The sequence below is a fragment of the Elgaria multicarinata genome, chromosome 5 (genome assembly GCF_023053635.1).
Source record: "Elgaria multicarinata webbii isolate HBS135686 ecotype San Diego chromosome 5, rElgMul1.1.pri, whole genome shotgun sequence".
Lineage (NCBI taxonomy): Eukaryota > Metazoa > Chordata > Lepidosauria > Squamata > Anguidae > Elgaria > Elgaria multicarinata.
In genome coordinates, this window is record NC_086175.1 from 115529703 (window position 1) to 115554776 (window position 25074).

Genomic DNA, 25074 nt, shown 5'->3' on the forward strand with positions numbered 1-25074 from the left:
GTATAATTTAAATTTAAGTTAAAATTAAGTGTTAAAATACTGAGTGAATAAAAAGGTCTTCAGCTGGCGACGAAAGGAGTACAGTGTAGGCGCCAGGCGGACCTCTCTGGGGAGCTCATTCCACAACCGGGGTGCCACAGCGGAGAAAGCCCTCCTCCTAGTAGCCACCTGCCTCACTTCCTTTGGCAGGGGCTCACGGAGAAGGGCCCCTGTAGATGATCTTAAGGTCCGGGTAGGTACATATGGGAGGAGGCGTTCCTTCAAATAACCTGGCCCCAAACCGTTTAGGGCTTTAAATGTCAATACCAGCACTTTGAATCGGGCCCGGACCTGGACTGGCAGCCAATGAAGTTGTAAAAGGACTGGCGTAATGTGATCTCGCCAGCCAGTGTATCTTTAACTGCTGCATAGAAAAGGGAATTCCAGCAGGTACTATTTGTATGCATGCCATGCAGCACCTGGTGAAATTCCCTCTTCATCACAACAATTTAGGCTACAGCAACCCCTGGTCATTCTAGTATAGCTCCTGAAGCTTTAACTGTGGTGACGAAGAGGGAATTTCACCAGGTGCTGCATGCATACAAATGACACCTGCTGAAATTCTCTTTTCCATACAACTGTTAAAGATACAGGAGCCCTGTTCTCTTTTCCATATGGTCACCCTAACTTTAAGAACTCTAAAGAGTTATCTTCAGAGGGATTACTTTGGAGTAAACATCCTTGGGCTCGGGCTGCACGCCCGAAATGCTACCTCAGTTTGTAGAGTTTAAAAGAAAAAGCCATATATTTTCACAAAATTGACTCCTCAATCTCCTCAGAGATTGAAATACAGAGAAGAATACAGAAAGCAATACAGTCTATTTTCTAGTACTCTAGAGAAAACAAACCAGGGTTATTTATTACAATTTTGCACGAAGTTAAGAAAATAAATATGAATGTTTGCCCCATCGAGACACAGCATAGTTCGAGAAACAACAGAATCGCTGAAAACGCTCCTATAACATGAGACACCGCTCTCGTGTTATTAAGGGGTTAAAGAAAATCGAGCTTTTGTAGGCATGACGGGAGTTGTAGGCAAGGAGGTTCATGGGAATTGTAGTTTGGTTTTCTTTCCTCTCTCCTAGAATGGCTGCCTCCTGTAAGGTAAGCTGAGCTAAGCTAGTTTACTTTCTGTGCTACGTTCTCTCTTGCTATGTCAAATAGCTGAGAAATGACAACACTTTTAAACCAAATTCCAATCTCGCACAGGGAAATTTGCTTCTCTGGTTTTAAGCCACAACTGAGTCTGCCCATGTCACTGAACCAACATTTTGTTAACACGATGAGGACCGCATGGGCTTGATGAACACCCGTTTTGCAAATAGAAAATGAGTCTTTTGAGAATCGTAGCTTAACAGTGCAACCCTGTCTACTCAGAAGTAAGCCGTTCTTGAGTTCAATGAAGCTGACTCCCTGGTGAGTGGGCGTAGGATTTCAGCCTGAAAGACTTCAGGCTGACCTGCCTGAATTTAACAGTTGTATTTCCAAAGAGTTCCTCTCCCTACCCCCAGGAGAGGAGAGGGGGATAGATTTGGCAAAAGAGGATCGCAATTTTCGCCTTTGTAAAGATCATGGGTAAAAACAACAATGGCACCTCCAACCATGAGAGGGGAAAGGGGGTCTGAAAAGCTGAACGGTCGAGAGGACTCCAGTGCAGGCTTAAAGATGTCTACTCAGAAGTAAATCTCATTGAATTTAATGGTATTTACTTACAGGTACATGGGTAAATAACTACAGCAGGGATTGGTTTCAGATGCAATCCTATGCGTGTTCTGACAGAAAAAAGTCCAACAGTTCCCAGTCCTACTTTCAAGTAAGTGTGCATAGACTTGCAGTCCAAGGGGGAGCGCATGCAAAGAAAAATAGTTGTATTGAAAAGAGAATTTCAGCAGGTGCAACTTTTCTTGCCCCTGCGTGAAAAGTTGTCTCTGTCAAAGACCTCTCGCCTGCACAAAATTCTTCTTTGCATCTGGGTGCTTTAACTAAATTTGATGAGAAGGAACCGCACTTAGACTGAAGCAGAGTATTGATCCAACTGCTGTACTGTCTACTTTTGACTGTCATGTGACTCTCCAGGGACTTCTTTAGACTTGTTACCTGAGATCTTTATGGTGGATGAATATGCCAGGGATTGAGTCTAAAACTTTATAGAATTTTATATGCTTATATTTATTTTCAGAGGGATTTCTGCCTCAGTTTGCCCTTTATCCTCTTTTTCCTACCCCCCCCCTTAAAAAAATAGCCCAGCTCCTTAAGAAAGCCTAATTTAGAGATATTTAGCAAGTGAAGCTTGAGCTGGTCTTAAAGGCCAAGGAGTAGAGCAGGTTCTTTTTTTTTTACTGTTTTTTACTGTTAACTCCAGTGAATCTTCATTAGCTATTAACTAATACTGAGATTTTTAAAAAACATCAACTTTTTCACTTAGGTAAGGATTACCTAAGCCAAGCCAAGGCTAAATTCTTGTGATTCTGGAAACTAGGGATGAGCAAAAATCAAACTGAAAAGTATTAGGCTGGAAATTATAAATAGGCACAGTGCACCATCTGGTGGTGCACAAGATACAAGAAATATAGCAATAAATAGTTGCTAAGGAGAAAAATGAGTCGCCTTGTTCCATTCAAGTGATGCAGCCTAAACGTGGGTGTGTTTGGGCTGGATCTCAGAAATAAATTCATCCTGACATCCTGCATAAATTTGTCAAACCTCCTTTTAAAGCTGTTGAATTTGGAGGCCATCACTACGTCTTGCGGTAGCAAATGCTACATTTGAGCTACGTGCTCTGTGAAAAAGTACTTCATTTTATCTATCCCAAATCTCCCACCATTTAGCTTCATTGGATGACCCTGGGTCCTAGCATTTCTTCACATCATGCATAATTTTATACACTCCAATGCCATCTCTTCCTTTACTTAACCTTTTTCTAAGCTAACACCCCACCCCAACCCCAACCCCAACCCCAACCTTGACTCAGAGGCTTTGCTCTACCTCTTTGTTCATTTGACTTGCCTTTTTCTGCACCTTCCCTAGCTCTACAGTATTCTTTTTGAGGGCTGGGGGTGCTGCTACTGAAAAGACCCTGTCCTGAGTACCCACCAACCTACTTTCTCCAGGTGGTGGGATGTATAACAGGGCCTCTGATGATGAACATAAATTAGAGGAAGTTCATATGGGAGGAGGTGGTCCTTCAGGTATCCTGGTCCCAAACCATTTAGGGCTTTGTAGCACAAACCAGCACCTTAGGTAATCTCTGTGCATTTCCTCCCCCTCCCTGTTAATAGTATTTAACAATAATTGTGTATTGAACACACCCCCCCCCGGTAAAAATTCAGAATTTCTTGTTATTCATATTTTGTTTTGTTTTATTAAAGGGGCTTTGAACCTGGCACTTTATTCTGAAGATACTTTTATAGTTGACCTTTTCAGCATGGAAATAGAGGGCAGTCAGCAGAGCCAGAAGCTCAGTAAAACAGAGAAGAAGTTGCGGCAAAAACAGATGAAGGCCAGACATACTCTACTAAGGCACGAGGGCATTGAGTGTGTATTGTACCCTACCAAGGTGACTAGATGTGGTTGTTTCTAGCTGAATGGGAAAGTGCATTGGGCATCATGATATTAAACAGTGCAATCTTACACTTGTCTACTCGGAAGTAAGCCCCACTAAGTTCAATGTGGCTTACGTCCAGGTAAGTGACTATAGGATTGCAGTCTTACTTCCTGGTAAGTGTTTAAGTACAACGAACAATGAAATGTTGCAATGTTGAGTGGTCCCATTAGGCTGAAAGAGGTTCAACACACTTGTAACATCCTGCATTGGTGTGTGTGTGTTGGATTAGACCACCTCCAAAGTCCCTTCCAAGTCTGGATGATTCTGTGATTATTGTAGGTGTCCCATGAATGTCAAAGGCTGTTCGGATGAAATTCCAAACCCTTTTCTTTTGGATGGAGGGTGCTCAACCTGTTCGGGGTGGAATTGCACTCCCCCTGAAGGAGCGGGTTCTTAGATTGGGGGTTCTTATGGAAGAATCCTTGTTACTTGAGGCTCAGGGTGTCTCAGTGGCATGAAGTGTTTTCTATCAACTTCGGGCGGTAGCCCAGCTCTGCCCCTATATCGACAGAGATAACTTTGCTCCAATTGTCTATGCTTTGATAACCTCCAAGTTAGATTACTGCAATACAATCTGTGTGGAGCTTTCTATACCGCCCCAGAGAGCCTTGGCTATGGGGCGGTATAGAAATAAATAAATAATAATAATAATAAAATAAATGTAGCACTCCAGGCTATTTGATATCTAAACATATCAGTCAGATTTTCAGATAGAATTGGCTACCCTGAAGTTCTGGGATAATAGCCTCATTTTTTCTTATTCCTCTGCTGTGTTTATGGAATGCTGTTTTCAGATGAACAAATTAGTATTGATTAGTCATGTCTGGGTCTCTTTTTACCCTCCCCCCTTCTCCCTCTCTCTCCATAATCAGAATCTGGTTATTGCTAATGGAGGCCTGGGTAATGGTGTAACTAGATGCCAACTGCTCTGTGTGGTAGAGGAATGTGGGCTGGTGGAAGCTCTCTTAATGCCACCCAAGAAACCCTATTCATTTGTGAAATATGGAACAACGGAAGATTCCAAGCGAGCGTACGACTCCCTCAATGGAAAGGAGATCACGTTGGAGGGCTCCAGTCAAAACGTCGCTCTCTATTTTAATTTTGTGGAAAAAGGTATTATTCTTGAGATGTTTTTTATTATTTCAGTTGAGCAAACAGAGCCCACCGGCCCTCCTACAGCTGTTCCCCCCCCCTCTTCTGGCTATGGCCACCCACTCTTACTGCAGGCAGTCCAACCCTCCCATGAAAATCAGAAAATTCTCTGTTTTAAAAGAACGTGGCCACAATGTAGGCAAAATGAAACACGTTGAAGTCCCACGAATTTCAAAGGGATTTACTTTTGACCAGCTCGTAACTTTTGTGTTGTAATCAATGGGATTATACTCCATGATTCTGTACACGTTTATTTGGAAGTAAGTCCCACTGTATTCACTGATGCTTACTTCCTAGTAAGCGTGTTTAGGATCATAGTCTAAGCGCTTAACTTTGATTTGATTGTATCCTTGGATTAAACCCAAGTCCCTGGTTCAGACATAATACTAACCCATGATTTGGGTGGTTGAATTCTGGGTTGCCGTCATGTGTGAATGCAGCTATGCAGGCCTGCACTAACAAATCCTGGCCTGTTAACTATGAACAACCCAGAAAGAGAACCCATGGTTTGTTGTTGGGTTGCGAACTCTGGGTTGTTTAACCATGGGTTATCATTATGTGTGAACCTAGAACTGTGTTTTGATTGTGGGTTGTTTCACCAGGCTACAGGGATTGAGAAAACATACCATTGTTAGTTCAATTGACTGTCAGACAAACCCTTGGTAAGGCAACAAACTTTGGGTCAAATAAACCATGAGTTGGTGTTATGTGTGAACCAAGCTATAGTGTCATTGTGTGAATCCTGGTTATTTAGTGTCTGTGGCTCCATAATTAGTAGGTTTGAAGCATGTTGCTTATTATAGTGCAGAACACCTTTGTTGGAAACATTTGTATTGCTATTTTGACATGACTGCTCTTGACATAAGAAGTGTCATGCTGTATCAGACCAAGGGTCCATCTAGTCCAGCACTCTGTTCACACAGTGGCCAAGCAGCCATCGGCAAGGATTAACAAGCAGGGCATGGTGCAACAGCACCCTCCCACCCATGTTCCCCAGCAACTGGTGCACACAGGCTTACTGCCTCGAATACTGGAGATAGCACACAACCTGATCAGGGCTAGTAGCCATTGATAGTCTTCTCCTCCAGGAATTTATCCAGCCACCTTTTAAAGCCATCCAAATAGGTGGCCATCACTTCATCCTGTGGTAGTGAGTTCCATAATTTAACTATGCACTGTGTGAAGAAGTACTTTCTTTTATTTGTGCTGGATCTCCCATCAATCAGCTTCATGGGATGACCCTGGGTTCTGTACAAAGTATTCTAAGTGTGGTTGCACCATAGATTTGTATAAGGGCAGTATGATACTGGCCATTTTATTCTCAATTCCTTTTCTTATAATACCTAACATGGAGTTCGCCTTCTTTACAGCGGCCACACACTGGGTGGACATTTTCATTGAGGTGTCCACCACAATCCCAAGATCTCTTTCTTGTTTAGTCACCCCCAGCTCAGATCCCATTAGATTATACTTGAAGTCCCCCCCCCCCCAACATGCATCACCTTACACTTGCTTACATTGAACTGCATCTGCCATTTGGATGCCCACTCTCCCAGCTTGGAGAGATCCCTTTGGAGCTCTTCACAATCCCTTTGTGTTTAAACAACCTTATCTAATTTGGTGTTGTTGGCAAACGTCGCCACTTCACTCCTCACTCCTAATTCCAGATCATTTATGAACAAGTTGAAAAGAATTGGTCCCAATACTGATCCCTGTGGGACCCCACTATTTACTTCCCTCCATCGGGAGAATTGACCATTTATTCCTACTCTCTGCTTTCTGTTCTTTAGCCAGTTACTGATCCATAAGAGGATCTCTCCTCTTATTCCATAACTACTAAGTTTATTCAGGAGTCTTTGGTGGGGGACTTTATCAAAAGCCTTTTGGAAGTCCAAGTAAACAATGTCCACCAGATCACCCCTTGACAAACTTAAACCCAAATCTCTCTCTCACTCTCTCTCACAGCACTTCCAATATCTCCACACACTCACCTAACTCTTTCCATTCCTTGCTATCTACCAATCCAGCCATTCCAACCACCAGCCAATCAGCACACACTCTCACATCTTGATCACTCATGCCCTCTCTCTCTAGCATTTCCCCTTACCATCCTGGTTCCAGTATTATTATTATTTATTTATATTATTATTATTATTATTATTATTTATTTATTTATTTATATAGCACCATCAATGTACATGGTGCTGTACAGATAACACAGTAAAAAGCAAGACCCTGCCGCATAGGCTTACAATCTAATAAAGTTGTAGTAAACATGACTGCTGTTTAATTTCTGCTGGATTTTAGTGTTTGTGTTTAATTGTTGTAAGCTGCTCTGAGTTGTTTCAAATGCAGTGGAAGGGAGCAGATAGATAGATAGATAGATAGGTGCTGTACAGAGTAAAACAATAAAATAGCAAAACCCTGCTGCATAGGCTTACATTCTAATGTACACAGTAAGTACATTTTTAAACAATAAACATTCTTAAAAACATTACACATACTTATATCTGGAACAGGCATAAAACAGCAAAACATCACAGGGGCTGCTATTTGAACAACAACTTCCTTGGGCTTAGAGAACTACCACGGCCATGGTTCCTGGCCGTGGTATTTAGACATGTCTCCTTTCTCCGTTCTGTTCATTGTCAGCCAGAAATAACTGACAAACCTCATGAGTCTTGGAAAGAGGCAGTTGAATGCGGTTGACATCTCACCTGAAATGACTAGGGAAAAGGCTGGCCTTTGCTTTGACAGAGCAGTTGGGCATTTGAAGCTGAAAAGCAGTGAGATCGTCTGGTCCTAAACAGAAGGGGGTTTGTATAGCACAGTGTGTGGGGACCAGTCCTGTGTTGCATGACCAGAAATCATTGCCATCTCAGTCAAGGGTTCCTTTTGGCAATCTCACTTAATTCACTAATGCCTTTCCCTGAAGACATTTTGCAAGATCTTTCTATTCAGGCAAGTGTCTGGCAATAAGATGTAAGCAGGGAGTTCCTCTTTATGGTGTTTTTCTTATGCAGGAATAGTATAGTCCCCGTGAGAGTGTCCCTGGGATAGTATTATTTATTTATTTATTTTTATTTATTTAAGGATTTTTATGCCGCCATTCAGCCAAAAAAGGCTCTCACGGTGGCTTACAAAAGTATTTCTTGACAGTCCCTGCCCACAGGCTTACAATCTAAAAGACATGACACAAAAGGAAAGGGGATTGGGAGGGAGGAGGCGGAGGGGGGAAAGGAAAGCAAATTCAGGCACTACAATCTTAGTTGCAAAGTTCAGCAGTTACAGTTGACAGCAGGAGGGAGGGGGGCTCTCAGCTGGAGCTGGACCCAGGCACGGTGGAGAGGTGCCTGGCTGCTGCTTCCTCCCTCACTGGTGGCCTCTGCAGAGACAGTTGGTAGCAGGAGGGAGGGGGCTCTGAGCTGGAGCTGGACCCAGGCACGGTGGAGAGTTCCTCTTTATGGTGTTTTTCTTATGCAGGAATAGTATAGTCCCCGTGAGAGTGTCCCTGGGATAGTATTATTTCCTCTCTCCTACCCACTGTTGAAAGTTCTGCAGTGGTTTCTCTTCTGGGATCACTGTTGCGACGTTCGAACAGAGTCAGGGAGGAAGGAAAGGGGGCAGGACATTGGAAGGGAAGAGGAAAGGCATGGATCTGCTGGATCCATAGGCTTCTCTGTCACCCATTTCTGTCTACAGCACAGTAGAGGCCTATTTTAGCCAGAAGTGGTTTTTTTTTACAGCGGCACAGGAGGCGTTTTCCACTCGTCCTGCCTTACAGGACTTTGAATCGATGGAAGACAGAGAGTGAGGGAGCCCTCCGTTTCAAGAGTGGTATTCCTATTGGATTGCGCTCCAAATATATTTTGTGGCTGCGTTCAGACGTAACACAACATCATGGTTTAGCATTATGGGAAGTCTTTTGCATGGCTTGTGTGCTTCCCCCTCCCTCTCCTCTGGTATGGCCATCAGGAGGAGGTTGAAGCTTCCATTTCTGTTTTAGACTAACCACAATTTAGTGCATCATCCAAACCCATGGTTAATCTTAACTATGATGAGTGAAAACAAACCAGCTTCATAAACTGTGGTTTGAAGTTGGCTTATTTCCACAAACCATAGTTAAAGATTAACTGCATTTGTCTGAGTTCAAATGATACCTCAAACTACGGCTAATGGCTGTTTTATACTGTTGTTTTTCATATTTTTTTATGGTTTTAAATGTTATATACTTTTTTTTTAATGTCCACTGTTTTAAACTTTTGTAAACCGCCCAGAGAGCTTCGGCTGTGGGGCAGTATGTAAATTTAATAAATAAATAAATAAATAATGTAAAATGGAAACGAAAACTTCCAGAGTCTTTCTTGTTGCGTTGGAAGAGGATTGGGAAGCGTACAAGTCCTGGGGAAGGCTAGGCTCAACTTGTAACACTAAACTGGGGTTTAGCATTACATCTGCACCAGCCCTGTATTAAAGTTCCATATCATTTTGACGGTGCAACCTGCTGAAAGAGCATTTGAAGACTGAGCAGTTAAAAGAAATAAAAATAAACATCAAACCTGTGGGTTTGAGAACTGTGAGTCTAATCAATTTGCTACTACTTGAAGGAACGTAAGTGTGTCATTTTCATGGAGTGTTCTCCACATATTTATACTCCTAGTTCCTTGGGAAGATATGACACCTGTAACCTTGCCTCCTGGCCTGAGGGTAATTGAAGAGCTGGTTTCACCTGAGGAAGAAAGACAGCTTTTGGAAAGCATCGATTGGGCAGAGGATGAGGTCATTCCAAATGGTAAGTAATGTACACGGTAAGCCAGGCTTTCTAAAAATACCTCTCATTTGGCCTGTTATTTTATATAAGTTTTCGTTCATTAACTCTTTGCGGGACATTTTTTGCGGGGCGGGGAGGGGCAGGTTAAACCGTTCTTGTAAACACGCACCTCTGTCAAAACGTCTGCTTACCTTGTGAGTAGAACCTTTGAAAAGAAAGATTAACCAGAATAGCATGTCACCATGTGAACGGGAGAATGAGGGATGATCTTCCTTTAAGCAGTCAGCATCATGTAGCCGACACCACACAAAATTGATTGTGTGACTGTTCTAAAAGCAGCCAGACTCCCTCCTGACAGTCAAAGGAAGCTGCAGGGTTTCGGCCACCATTTTAAACTGGGTTTCGTAGCAAAGCCCAAAATCATGATAACCTTCCACTCTCCCCTTACCTATCTCAGTACTACTTAGCTGAGGGGCTCAGGGTGTTCTAGCTGAGTGGTGGCCAAGGGAGCCCCCTACATCCTTTTCCCACAGGAAATATCCCCTTGTTTGAGGAGTCATGAATTTAACTAGGGTACTTTCACCCCTCAGAAGCATGAATGATTCCTTCAGTGTTATTTGTGTATCCAGGTGTAGCATCCAAACCATCTCTACAGTCCTTATCTCAGAAAACAAAAATATGTCATTTCACCTTAGTAAGAAAAGTAGGAACCTGCAATGCTTCCACAGGGATTAATTATGCTTTTGGCTAAGAAAGGTTGAAGAGGGCTGCAACCTGTTCTCTATCAGCCAAGCCTGTAGCACATAAAATAACGGGCTTAAGTTACAGGAAGGCAGATTTTGGTTGCACATCAGGCAAAACCTCCTAACGGTCAGAGCAGTTGCACAATGGAACCAACTGCCTAGGGAGGTGGTGGGTTCTTCATCACTAGAGATCTTCAAGCAGAGACCGGACAGCCATCTGTCAGAGATGCTTTTAAATGATTGGAACTGACTGCTTATATGGCCCTTTCCAACTCTATGATTCTAAGAAGGGAGATTGTCTCTTCACTACTGAAACAGTAATGGAGGTCAGGGGATGGAGGAGGACGTATTTGGTCTTTGAGGATGACCACCTCACAGTGCATGTTGTTCTCAGAGCCCAGTTCCCTACACCCTGGATCCTTTTAGCAATGAAGGAAGGCAAGGAGAGAATAGAGCAAGGAGAGAATTCAGCTCCAAGGATGCTTATGGAAGCATATACAGTAGCCCCGCCTAGATTTCCATTCTCTACACAGGCACTTGGCTTATGAATGTAATAATAATGACTAACATTTGTATAGAGCCAAGTGTGGTATAGTGTTTAGAGTGTTGAACTGAGAGACAAGAGATCCAGGTTCTAGTTACCACTTGGCCATGAAGCTTACTGGGTGACTCTGGACCAGTTACAGGTGTTCAGCCCTACCTACCTCACAGGGTTGTTGTTGTGAGGATAAAATGAAGAGGAGGAGGGTTATGTGGGTTCCTTGGTGGAAAAAAGGCAGGATATAATGCAGTAAATAAATAAACAAATAATAAATATAGTACTTCCAATTGTTTGAAGAGCTGCACAGGCATGGTCTAGTGGTAATCCCTTAAACAACCCTCTAAGGTAGATCAGTGTTATTATCCCCCAGATTGCAATTGTGGGGACTGAGGGAGAGAGAGAGAGAGAAGCTTGCCTAAAATTACATAGTGAGTTTGTGGCAGAGATGAGATTCAAATCAGGGACTTCCCAATTCACAGCTCAACCACTACTCTCCATCAGCTCACAATATATGTTGTGATGATTTCTTTATCATTCCTTTTTTAAACATTGTTTTGCCTTCTTTTCACTTCACAGTTCAGAAGTCCTTAAAACACAGGAGAGTAAAACACTTTGGATATGAGTTTCGCTATGATAACAACAACGTTGATCGAGACAGACCGTTACCTGGAGGTGAGTTTCTCATCAGGATGCTTCTGTGTGGCGTGGAATAAAAAAATGGAGGTTCTTTCATTGCTGATTAATAGCACCCTCTCCAGCTGTGCAACAGCGGCTGTGATTTTGTGCACATTATTTGGGACTGTGTCCCATTGAAATGAGTGGAATATGAAAATGGGATTGCACAGTAAAACTCCTATTCGCCTTATGCAATCCTAATCATGTTTACTCAGAAGTGAGCCCCATGGATTTCCATGGGATTTATTCCCCAGTAAGTGAGTATAGGAGTGTAATCTAGGTATGATCAAGGGGCTGGAGCATCTCCCCTATGAGGAAAGATGGCAATGTGCTTGCCTGGACCTTAAGATCATCCACAGGGGTCCTTCTCTGTGAGCCCCTGCCAAAGGAAGTGAGGCAGGTGGCTACTAGGAGGAGGGCCTTCTCTGCTGTGGCACCCTGGCTGTGGAATGAGCTCCCCAGAGAGGTTTACTTGGTGCCTACAGTGTACTCCTTTCGTCGCCAGCTGAAGATCTTTTTATTTTCTCAGTATTTAAACACTTAATTTAACTTAAATTTAAACTTTGCTGTTTTAATTCCATATTTTAACCTATATCAATTTTTTGCTGTGTGGTTTTCATCCTGGTTGTGCTTTTTATATTGTATTTTGTATTCGTGTTTTTAAATTGTTGGTTGTTTTTATGCTCTTCATGGTTTTAATTTTTGTAAACCGCCCAGAGAGCTTTGTCTATTGGTCAGTATAAAAATGTAATAAGTAAATAAATAAATAAATAAATAAATGTTTGGAGGTTTTTAGCTTAGAAAAACAGCAAGTAAAGGGTTATACAATAAAGCTATATAAAATTATACATAATGTAGAGAAAGTGGAAAAGGGGGATATTTTTCTCCCTCTCTCATAATACCAGAATCTGGGGTCAACCAATGAAGTTGAATATTACATAAGAGCATAAGAAGAGCCCTGCTGGATCAGACCAAGGGGCCATCTAGTCCAGCACTCTGTTCACACAGCGGCCAACCAGCTTCCCCCAGGAAACCCACAAGCAGGACTAGAGTGCAAAAGCACCTTCCCGCCCATGTTCCCCAGCAACTGGTGTACATAGGCATGCAGCCTCTGATACTGAAGGTAGCATATAGCCAACAGGCCAAGTAGCCATTGAGAGCCTTCTCCATAAATTTATCCAATCCCCTTTTAAAGCCACCCAAGTTGATGGCCATCACTATATCTTATGGTAGTGAATTCCATAGTTTAACTGTGCATTATGGGAAGAAGTACTTTCTTTTATCTGTCCTGAATCTTTCACCAATCAGCTTCAAGGGATAACCCCAGATTCTAATATTATGAGAGAGAGAGAGAAACATTCTGCTTATCCACTTTCTCCATGCATAATTTTGTACACCTCTATCATTTCTCCCCTTACTTGCTTTTTATCCAAGGTAAACAACCACATTTGTTGTAACCCTACCTGTTAGGACAGTTGCTCCAGCCCTTTGATCATAGGTGTGCACAGCACATTTCATTAGGGTGTGCACCCAGGGAATTTTATTTTTTTTAAAGGTGAACATTTATTGAATACTCAATCAAGGGACATTGTTTTTATTCATTTATTTATTAAGCAGTGTAGACGCTGATGCCCTACTCCGTGTTTGGCTTGCCGGACCAGGGGGGCATTGCAGGTGGGGCATTGGTGGGGTTTTGTGGTGACACTGGATGGAGAAGGGGCTTATGAGGCAATATTAGCTTTCGGGGGCTCTCCTCCTGGCCTCTTTGAAATGTAGCTCCCGGCAGAGTGATTCCTTTTCACTCCTGCTGCTGGAGCAGTGGTGAACTGTCAGGGGCAGTGGCAGCGAAGCAGCCAGAGGGCAGCCGGAGGACAGTTCCTGCTTCATCTGGATCCCCCCTCAATTGCCCTCCTCAATTTGACACTTATTGCTTGAGACATTAGGGTGTGCCTAGGCACACCCAGCACACCCCTTGTGCATGCCTATGCCCTTGATCATTTGAGTTGCCCTTTTCTGCAACTAGTAGGAGATTCAGGATGGACAAAAGGAAAACCTTCTTCATACAGCACATAGTTAAACTATGGAATGTGTTACAAGGCATAGTGAAGGCCACCAACATGGATGGCTTTAAAGATAAATTCCTGGACCATAAGGTTGTTGATGGCTGCTAGTCATGATAGCTATATATCACCTCCGTTATCGGAGGCAGTATGCCTGTAAATACGAGTTGCTGGGAAACACAAGCAGGAGGGTGCTATTGTGCATATGTTCTGCTTGTAGACTTCCCCTGGGCAATTAGGTACAGAGGAACAGAGGAAGCTGCATTATACTGGGTCAGATCATTAGCTCATGTAGCCCAGTATTGTTGACACTGACTGGCAGCAATGGCTCTCCAGGGTTTCAGGCAGAATTCTTTCCTAGTCCTACCTGGACATGCTGGGGAATTGAACCTGGGACCTTTTGCATGCAAAGCAGGTAACTCTACCAACTGAGCTATGGCTGTTCTTCTCTGTTTGTCCACTTGGGTACCAGGATGCCTTTGGTCTGATCCAGCCTGGCTTTTCTTAGGTGTTTGAGTAAACTTCTTTTTAATGGGTATAGGGAAGACTCCAGAAAGTGCTTGAAGGTAACTGTCTTTGTAATGTCAGGAAGATCTGACATGAGTGTGAAATGCGTGAATCCTGAAAAAGATATCAGGATTTTTGAAAGGCAGGGGTTTCATAATCACATCTGACTCATCCCACCTGACAGCTCTGATTTTAAATGCAAGCAGGGGAAGGATAAAGTTGGAAGGTGCTCTTCTAGCACTTCTCCCCGCGTTCTATTAGGAGTCTGAAATTCTGCTCACAGAAAGCAGGTAGGTGTCTTAAGCCTGATCGTATACACATTTAAGGCAGTACATTAGAGTCCTGTCACGTCCCCCCCGCCCATTCCTCCCCACTGCACAGCGGAATTAGCTTGCCCCAAGCCAACGGCACAATGTGGTAGTTTCGGATTCATTAATCTGGCAAAGAAGTGACAAAGTGTTTTATCTTTACTTGCCAGTGTACAAACACGTACTGCAATCTAGGGTGTGGGAAAAGCAAAACAAAACTCATGCTCAAAAAGATGCAGAGATTAATTAGTTGCAATGAGCTGGTCTAAATTTGCCTTAGGCTATTCCAAGTGGCCCACTCCTGGTATGAAGTGTAATATTTTTAACTCAAGTAGCACAAATGTGCAAAATTAGTAAATGTTAAAAATTTATTACATTTAGAGATCACCTTTCTACCAGGGAAGTCAAGGTGGCATTCTTGTCATCTCTGTCCCCCCGCCCTTTAACCCTCACAACAACCTTGCGAGTTAGGTTAGGTTGAGAGGTAGTGACAGGCCCAGGGTCACATGGTGGGATTTGAGTAGGGATTTGAGACAGGGGCTGTGTCTGGATGACATGCTAATCAACTGGGGTGGTGGTAATAGGAACAGAATGGGAAACAACTGTTGATTAGCGTGTCGTCCAAACTCAACCAGGATCTCCTCAATCCGTCCTAATCTGGCACTAACCCTGCCTTCAACCCGATGTCCTGCAGATATACTGGACTAGAAATCCCATAATCCCCAGCTAGCATTGGTCCTGAGTTAGGGAAGGCTGTGTAAGCATTACACCAGGCTGGTGAAAAAATGTATAGGAAGGTAATTGACATGCTGGAAGTATTTGATTTATATGGTACATTCTATATGTGTTCTGTTTTGCAGCTTTCCTATTTTTCTGTTTTATTTGTTATGGAAAAACCTTGATTTGTGGCGAAGAGTTAGTAAATCTTTCACTTTCATCTCTTGCTTGCAATGTCAGGTCTCCCAGATATCTGTAACACGCTTCTTGAAAAATGCCTGAAGATGGGATACATCACAGAGAAACCTGATCAACTGACTATCAATCAGTATGAACCTGGACAGGGTATGTACCTGCACCCCACTGACAGTCTTAGCCTGACCCTTCAAGCTTAGTCTTTCCAGAGCCAGGAGATCCAATGCTATGAATCCAACTTAAGAAAGAGTTCTTGGTCAATTTAGAGGTGTGATGGGGCTTAGGGGAGCTGGCAGCTCCTTAGATGTGTGGGGCAGGCTAACGTGTCTCCAGTTGAAACTGAAACCTCCAGCATCACATCTTCTTAGGGACATTTGACGCTTCCTTGAAACAAAGGCCATGGCTCCATCTAGCTCAGTCAACACTGACTGGCAGCAGCTCTCCGGGGTTTCAGGTGGAATTCTTTCCTTATCCTACCTAGAGATGCTGGGGATTGAACCTGGGACCTTCTGCAGGCCAAGCAGGTGCTCTGTCACACTGAGCAATGGGTCCTCCCTGACTTTTTGAACTTGGGACCATTTGCATGCAAAACATGTGCTCTGTCACTGAGCTACAGTTTTCCTCCTCTCCCTACAAACATTGTCCAATAGTGAGGAGGATTCTGTACCACTAGACATTACAGGGAAATAGTAAGAGGAATTACAGGTGGATCAGGATGGATATCCACCCATGATTCCTCTCTGTCATATGATTTGCCACCAAAACCCATATTTTTACTAATCTTCTTTGCATATTTGCACACTTTTTTTTTTCAAAAAAAGTTTTTTTAAAAAATAAAATAAATGTTTTTATGCTGGTTAATGCCTCAGTTCAGACAACACGTTAGTCAATGGTGGTTTTAGAACTCCACGGTGGAGTTTTTACACCACCGGTGAGAAATGTGTTGTCTGGCGGTAAAACTCCACACAACAGTTTCTTGGGAAAACACTCCACGCAGAATATTCATGCTGTGCAGAGAAGAGTTCCTGTTCAACTGTTTGTGGCGTGTTGAGTGGCATGCTCTGTGGAATTTTCTGATGTGTTGAGTTGGCTTTTCCCACTGGCTACAGAGTTTCCTAGCAAGAGCAGCGAAAGCAGTGAGTGCCGCTCCAGGAGAGCGGTCGGGATGGGTTTTTTGCAGCAATGGCTGGTGGGACACCATCTGGAGGACCGGGGGAGGAGAGAGGGCGGAGGAACTGTCACTCAAACGCCGTCACCGCATTGACTTTTACTCAACTAGACAGTAGCCCACAGTCACACAACAGTGGAGTTAGAACATGTTGTGTGGGGAGAAGCTCCTAAAAACTCAACTGTTGAGTGGAGTTTTCACACTGCATTGACTAATGTGTTGTCTGAACTGAGCCAATGTTTTTTGTAATATATTTTTTTAATATTTTAATGTTCCAGGCTATTTTTAGTGTTTTTTTTTAAAAAAAGAGTGTCGTGAACTTCATGCATCTTCGTTCTTCAAGTGAGGTTTTGTTAGGAGGACAGAAATCCCTTGGTCTTAACCAGCCTTCCTCAACCTGGGGCGCTCCAGATGTGTTGGACTGCATCTCCCAGAATGCCCCAGCCAGCAGCTGGCTGGGGCGTTCTGGGAGTTGTAGTCCAACACATCTGGAGCGCCCCAGGTTGAGGAAGGCTGGTCTTAACAGTGAACAAAAATTGAAAATATATTTCAGTTCTTTACTTATTGTATCTGTCATTTTATTTTCCGTTACAGGAATCCCTCCTCATATCGATACTCATTCTGCTTTTGAGGATGACATAATCTCTTTAAGTTTAGGAGCCAAGGTAATATATTTCTTTTCCTTGGTCTTTTGGAGTTCAGATGACTTGGTTTCCACAGAAAGCTGAATAGCTAATGTATATCTTATGTGCATCTGACAGTCCTTGTCTGCAGAGCCTGTACCACCTCTATCACTCCCTCATAAGGCTGATTGGTGGGAGATTCAGGACAGAATAAAGGGAAGGACTTCTTCACAGAGCACATAGTTAAGATGTAGTGATGGCCACCAGTTCCGATGGCTTTAAAAGAGGAACGGACAAATTCATAGAGGTCAAGGCTATCAATGGCTTCTAGTCCTGATGACTATATGCTACCTTCAGTATCAGAGGCAGTATTTATTTTATTTATTTATTTATTTATAAAAATGTAATAAATAAAATAAAATAAAATAAAATAAATAAATAGAGGCAATAGGCTTACCAACACAGGTTGCTGGGGAACTTGAGAGCCAGTGTGGTGTAGTGGCTAAAGTGTTGGACTGGGAATTGGGAGATCCGGGTTCTAGTCCCCATTTGGCCATGGAAACCCACTGGGTGACTTTGGGCCAGTCACAGGCTCTCAGCCCAACCTACCTCACAGGGTTGTTGTTGTGAGGATAAAATGGAGAGGAGGAGGATTATGTATGCCGCCTTGGGTTCCTTGTAGGAAAAAAGGCGGGATATAAATTCAACAACAGCAACAACTTGTGCGGGAGGCTGCTGTTGCTGTCCTGCTTGTGGGTTTCCTACAGGCAGTTATTTGGCTGCTGTATGAACAGAATGCTGGTGTAGATGGACCCATGGTCTGATCCAACATGGCTCTAATGTTCAGTGAGGGATGAACATCTTTGCTGAAAAAACAGCATAGCTGAAGGCTTCCTTCTGGAGCATATTCAATAAATAGAGAAACATGCAAACTGGTATGGCAAGGAGGTGCCATCTTCCTCCTCCTCCTCCTCACTATATCTCCAGAGGCTTACGCTGGAATCTTATAGCAACTTACCTGGAAGTAAATCCCACAGAAGTCATGGGACTTACTTCTGAGTAGACATAAGATTGCATAGGATTTGGCCCATATATTCATTCTGTGCAGTAGGCTTTCCCAAACTCCCCCCTTCAGATAGGTTGGACTTCAACTCCCATTATCCTCATTGGCCATGGTGTCAGGGGATGATGGGAGCTGCAGTCTGAGACATCTGGAAGGCACCATGTTGGGGAGGCTGCTATAGAGTAACACATTTTATTTCGCTTGTAGCCCTAGTAAAGTTTTCTGTAGATCCAAACTGTTATATGGCAATTTCTAATAGCTGTTTCCAACATTACGGTTCTATTCTCCCATATGTACATAAGAACATAAGAAGAGTCATGCTGGATCAGACCATGGGTCCATCTAGTCCAGCACTCTGTTCACACGGTGGCCAACCAGCTGTCAACCAGGGACCCACAGGCAGGACATGGGTGCAACAACACCCTCATGCCCATGTTCCCCAGCAACTGGTATATGTAGGCTTACTGCCTCTGATACTGGAGGTAGCACATAGCATGTATGGACATATGTTCATATTTAGACATTTTCTGGCAGATGCTGTTTCTTTAAAACACAGATGAGACAAAATGGCCCCACATAGGAAATCTGTAGGAACTTGTTCAGTGTACTGAAATGGACAGTGAGCATTTGGAGATTTAGAGAAGAACTATTGTTGCACTTCTGGAAATAGAAGCAATTCCCCCGAGAACACAAGTAATGGTTTGGGGTCAAGACAAGGGTAGATATGAATCTGAGGAAACCAACATTGAGAAGAAGTTTAGGACAGTGGAAAGATATGGGGTCAATCCACAGATACTGCTGAGAGGCAAGTAGCCTAGACTCAGGGGGGCAGGAAGGTGGCATTGGGTATACTCAATCATCTTTCTCCACCAGAGAACTTCCGCAAATAGGATAGAGTAACACTGGCTTGGTTTCAATGTAACACTAAACCATAGTTTAACGTTATGGTAATGACCCTACTTGAGCCTTGGACATTAGCGCCCCCCTCTTCTTCTCCAGCATGGCTGCAAGGAGAAGGTTGGAATCTTCCACTTCCTGTTTTAAGCTAACCATCGTTTGTCATTGCATCCACACCAGGCCAAACTGTGGTCATGATCTTGGCTTGTTTCAATAAACAATAGTTTAAACTAACTATAGTTCTTGATTCAGAAGCCACGACAAACTGTGGTTGGTTTAAAGCAAGAAGCTGACGCTTCCAGGTGCCACCTTGTGGCCATGTGGGAAGCGGGGAAAGGAGGCATGAGCAAGTTTGTTCTGGCATGCTGAACTATGGTTTAGCCCACAAGTGGGTGACTTGTGGTCCTCCAGATGGTTTGGCCCACAACTTACACCATCCCTCCTCATTGGCTACGCCGGCTGGGCTACTGGGAGTTGTAGACCCAAACATCTGGAGGGTCACATGTTGCCTACCGCTTAGTTTAGCCTTTGGTCTGAATGGGGACAATATATGTGGTCCTTTTAGAGTATGCTGGACTGGGCTGAAACTGCTTGTAGTGGGCTGATGTCTTCACTTGCTTGGGCTGAGAAACCAGCCCCTGTGCCATCTCGGAGTTCCTGGAATCACATTCAGGACAGTGAACGCTGTGTGTGGCAGTGGCGTTTCTCTGTTCTGAACATTGGTAATTGTAAGAAGTTTGCTGACGGTCCCTTTCGGAAAATCTGCTGGCCTTAAAAATAAGTTGCCAAGAGGAACAAGAAACGCTTTGCCGTTGCTTCTCTTCACCCTGGGGCCATCCTAGCCCTTACCTGTTGAATTTTTAATACAAGACAAGGATTTCTTAAAAGTAACTGTGCTACCAATGGAATTCCTGCAGGGAGCTGTGCCTGAGAAGCCTTTGTAAATTGGAAGTTATTTTATTCAGTGATTTTACTTTTTCAAACGAACTGGCCTTGAAGTAGGTCATTCCCCCCCCCCCCCCCCCAGCATCTTCGTCCATCCCAAGTCAGAATCCCTTGGATGCTTTTTATCTTCCATTGTCAATTGTGAAGGCTGGTGCCTGGTGTACAGGAGATGAAGGCAGAGGTGGAGGGCTGGTGGAAAAGGGGGAAATGTGTGCGTTTTAAGATTAGGTTGTTAATACCCCGCAGCCAAGCTTTTAAAAGCTGATTGCTCTTAAATGAACTCGGTCTGTCTATTGATTAAAAAACTTGCAGCAGACTGTAGTATAGGTTAGCAAGAAAAATCTTTCTTATACCAGGTCAGACTATTTGTCAGGCTGAGAAGAGCCTTTCCCACGCATGATCCTTTTTTGGCATCTTGTGAACCGCCCAGAGAGCTTCGGCTATTGGGAGGTATAGAAATGCAATAAATAAATAAAATAAAATCTTCTCCATGCAAAGCAGATGCTTTTGCCACAGTTACTGGGTTCACACAACAGACTAACCTGCACTCACTGGTTGAGTGTGGGTTGTTGTTGAACCATGTGTTAGCATATTGTCGGGATATAGCATGTTTTCTGGAAGGTGGCTTGTTAACCATGCAGTGTGGCTTATTTTTGTTGAACAAGCCCCCTTGACAATCCATGGTTTGTTGTAGGGTTGTTTCGGGTGGTTAACAAGCCACACTGCACGGTTAGCAAGCCACCCTTCAGAAAATGTCCTGGGTTCAGACAACATGCTAACCTACGGTTCAACAAAACCCACACTCAACCACTGAGTGCAGGTTAGTTTGCTGTGTGATGAAATGAAGGAAACTTGGGGTAGCCAGGAGTGGATTTTTGTTTGGAGGGACTGTGCGCTCCATTCATTTCTGGTACTCCAAACAAATTCCTGAGCAACGCACCTTTTGATTCCAAGTGTATGTCTTCTGCACCAAGCTCTGGTTGGTCCATCGTGGGGTTCTAGTAAAACACTGCAAGCCTGTAATCTGCCCAGCCCTGGTTGACATAAACAGCAGATGCTCCTAACGAAACCAACACGTGTGCCTCACTTCACTAGCATTGGCATACGGGCTGCGTCCTCTAGGGAGATAATCTCCGTGCCTGGAAAATGCCAAGTGTAAAAGCAGGCCCTGGAAAAAGCAGCAAGTTCTTAAGCTGCTTGGTTAGGTATGGCTGTTATATTCATGGCTTCCATATGGTGTCTCTAGAGATGCATAAACTGACTGCCAGCTGTATTGCAGGAGCAGTTGCTTCAACTCAAGCCCAACTTCTGTAAAGATCTGAACAGAGTTCAGTGATTTAAGCCTAGCGAAAAAGTTACAGTTCCCGTAGATGTGACAGAAGATGCCGCAGTGTTTTACTTATGTGTTTGCCCCATTCATGTGTAAAATAGGGGGTGAAGGTTTAGTTGTGCCTTCCACAACCTGGCACCCTCCAGCTGTGTCAGCTACAGTTCCAATTATCCCCAGCAGTACACTGGCTGGAGTGATGGGAGCTGTAGTCCAACACAGCTGGGAGCTGCCTTCCTGGAATTTTTACAACAGAAGATAATTGCGTGTGAAGGGAATTGAACCCTTCCCTGTCTTTTGTGCCCACTCTGTGTCACTGCAGGTATTTCCCCGCATTCAGCCTGACTCTAATAGTGGAATTAAGCCAGGCTGAGGAACAAAAGTACCTGACAGGAAGATACGGCAGGAGAAGGAATAAAGAACAGGGTTTTGTTGTTCAAATTACTATGTGAATGGGGCAGACATATGAATAACCATGGCTGCCCCCATCACATCTAGTTTGTTCCCAAGGAGCAGAACCAATAAGAAGGTTTTCATGATAAGACTTTTCCTAATATTACATTCAATTTGGCTACAATGCCATGACACATCCAATTCTCCGTTACTTCATGGGCAGCTGGAGAAATAAGGTATAAGCGAAGGGCATAAATGAAATGCCCTGAGGGAAATGGCTTCTTTTGTTTGATGCCTGGCCTGTCACGCGACCTTATTTTCGATATCTCATAATATCTTGCAAATGACTGTGGGGTGCAATGAAATGTAGAACACGGGTGGGCAATGGCTTGGGTCAGGGGCTGCATTGCTTTCCCAAACGCACTGGGAGTACACCACACCTCACCACCATTGAACTTGCCACCACAGCAGTGGGTTTCTGCGGTTTTACCAGCTATGAGACAAATCTGTTTTCCCACTATTCAAATACCATGATTGGAAAAGCTTCACTTGCCAGATTTCTGCCTGTTATGAAGCTCATAAGGGCACAGGAGCCCTGCAAAGTAAATGAAATTTTAAAAACCGGCAGTTCTCTCTCTCTGTGTGTGTGTGTGTGTGTGTGTGTGTTTTATCTGGAGCTGAGGGAAGGAGAATGATAATTCATATATTTCAAGAAATCTAAGTGTGCTAGAATTCCAATTAAAATTGATTTTCTACCTTTGAGTGACTTAAGCTGCTTCTTTTTATCTGGATTGCACTCACTGTATCTCTGTTTTTTCAGTGCAGTGTTTTGGGCCTTCCACATATTATGTAATGGCAGAAAACTCCTATCTTTGGGTGGGAGAGGGTGGAAGTCCATAATAGAGTAACCGTTACATCTATAGCACTACTGGCACATTCTGTCCAGAGCGGGAGGTGGGGAAGCAGGATTTTTCATTCCCATTCTTATACAGTGTCTACATTCAGACAACACAATAACCAACGATGGTTTAAATAGTCAACAGTTGGTTATTTAACCCACCGAGGGTTATCATGTTGTGTTGCAGGAGTGTTTTTTAACTAACGGTTGGCTGAAATAACTAATGTAAATAACCAATACTGTGCAGAGCTGTTTATTTAATGCACTGTTGGTTATCGTGTTGTGGGGAGGGCACCATTGGTTATTTCCTTGGCCACTTTTGGTTATTTTGTTAGCCACAGAGTCGCAGGGCAAGAGTGGTCAAAGTGCTGGCTATCACTCTAGTCCATCAGGCGGATAGATTTTTGGCAGCAATCGCTGATGGGATAGTACTAATAGTCAACTCAACACTGATCCTAATCCACAACACAGTTGTTTATTACTAGGCATGTGCTCCGCTCCGATTAGAAGCGCAGAAGCAGGAGCGAATTGGCCTGCTCTGCCTTGCCCAGAGGCAAGGACCGCGGACCCCTAGAAGCAAGGCGAAGAGAAGCGCCCATTTTTCGGAGCTCCTCTTTCAGGCGGACCGCTCCGATCGCCATCTTGAAACATTTCGCCCATAGGATTGCATTGCGGAAAAGAATCGCGGATAACTGGGTTATTTTTGAAGCTATCTTTCTGAAAATTCTTGTGCTCATGTGGTTCGCGTGCTATATTTTTTTAAAAATCGGGTAAACAAACATTACAAACAGGGATAGCGCGGGTCAAACGGCGGTTTTCGCCCATAGGATTGCATTGTGGAAAAGAATCGGGGATAACTGTGTTGTTTTTGAAGCTATCGTTCTGAAAATTCTTGTGCTCAGAGAGTCGTGGATGGGGGTCATTTTGAGACTACTCTCACTTCTCTGTGTGGTGCGGGTTGCGCGCTAGAATTTTTTTTAAAACCGGCGGGAAAAATACCTTTTTCGAAGGGCTGAGGGGCAGAGTCAACTCCCGGTCATGATCACATGATCCCAAAGTTGGAGGAGGGGATAGGCAAAACGGGTAACTTGGGATTCTGGGAAACTTCTCTTTCTTAATCTGAATGGACTTTTCCCAGTGTTTTTTAAAACAGTAGCCCCACCAAATGCACAAACACAACCTGAAATCATATGCTAAGCCAATAATAAGAGAGCACTGCTACCCACCCTAACTTTGGGGAACAACTGAAAAGATGTGGTGCAAGGGGATGAGCTCCCCTAGGGCATCCCATGTGGACGTGCCCCCACTCTCTCCTGTACTTGGAAGGCCATCAGAGCCTTCCAAAGAGAGTAACCCGGTGGAGCAATGCCTATCATGAGTTGAAGTGAGCGGTCTACTTCTCTTAGTAGTGGTGGAGCAATGCCTATCATGAGTTGAAGTGAGCGGTCTACTTCTCTTAGTGGTGGAGCAATGCCTATCATGAGTTGAACTGGCAGCTGCTTCCCCCTCCCCTGGGCACGTCCCCCTATTGCTGGTAAAAGATAGATATAGCCTTTTTTAAAAAGTTCTTCTTGTTGTTTATTCAGCAACACTGCTGCTTTTAATTCCACCCCTCCTTTGTTTATTTATTTATTCCATTTTATATGCATTACTGGCTTATCCTTGGCTCACTTCCTTATGCCCCCAGAAATGTCTGCTGCCTGCCTGCCTTCCCTCCCTCCTCCCCTGCCCACCTCGCAGGGATGTTGTGTGTGTGTGGCTTTGACTCAGGGGAGAAGTCCTTCCTGCGCTCACTTAGAGTTTTGGAAGTTCCAAATCCATTTTTCAAGTGTGGAAGAAGGTTCATACTCCCCAATTCATGGCATGTTGGGATTTCCTTTGAAATGGCCCCATTGAGATGTCTGCAGGTTTAAGCCCCGCCAAAAATCAGGGGATGATGGGACTGCCTTGAGTCTTGGCGTGCGTGTATCCCTGGATAAGCTTTCATGGTGGTGAGTTTGAGGTTTCTAACGTGCAAATTGACGGAGCTATCGAAAGGGGTGTGAATGGGGTGCCCGATTTTCCTAAATTCCCTAAAAATCAGGGGATGATGGGACTGCCTTGAGTCTCGGCGTGCGTATGTATCCCTGGATAAGCTTTCATGGTGGTGAGCTTGAGGTTTCTAACGTGCAAATTGACGGAGCTATGGAAAGGGGTGTGAATGGGGTGCCCGATTTTCATAAATTCCCCAAAAATCAGGGGATGATGGGATTGCCTTGAAACTTGGCATGCGTGTGTATACCCCCATGAGGTGTCATGGTGCCAAACTTGAGGTTCTAACTTTCACAGAAAAAAAGTTGTATACTTTTTTAGCTTAATGCAAGCCTATGGGGGGGGGGGGGAAACGGAGCTCCGATCCGGAGCTCCGAGCGGAGCGGAGCGGCCATAGGCGGAGCGGGCCGATCCGCA

At 43.9% G+C, this 25074-nt stretch overlaps 1 protein-coding gene across 4 annotated transcripts in view; it reads left to right on the plus strand.

Moving 5' to 3' along the window:
* The first annotated feature begins 1122 nt into the window (after positions 1-1122).
* The window catches only part of ALKBH8 (alkB homolog 8, tRNA methyltransferase), a 66516-nt gene continuing 42564 nt past the window's right edge, over positions 1123-25074 (plus strand). Inside the window, exons 1-7 of one of the 4 annotated variants that reach the window (XM_063127092.1) lie at positions 1123-1143; positions 3408-3595; positions 4516-4756; positions 9456-9587; positions 11427-11522; positions 15358-15462; positions 17075-17145. In XM_063127092.1, coding sequence (XP_062983162.1) covers positions 3464-3595; positions 4516-4756; positions 9456-9587; positions 11427-11522; positions 15358-15462; positions 17075-17145 — 777 coding nt within the window. In that variant the 5' untranslated portion in view covers positions 1123-1143; positions 3408-3463. Of the gene's footprint in view, positions 1144-1776; positions 1853-2127; positions 2151-3407; positions 3596-4515; positions 4757-9455; positions 9588-11426; positions 11523-15357; positions 15463-17074; positions 17146-25074 lie in introns of those variants that run through there. The other 3 variants (XM_063127093.1, XM_063127094.1, XM_063127095.1) reach the window with 3 other exon arrangements.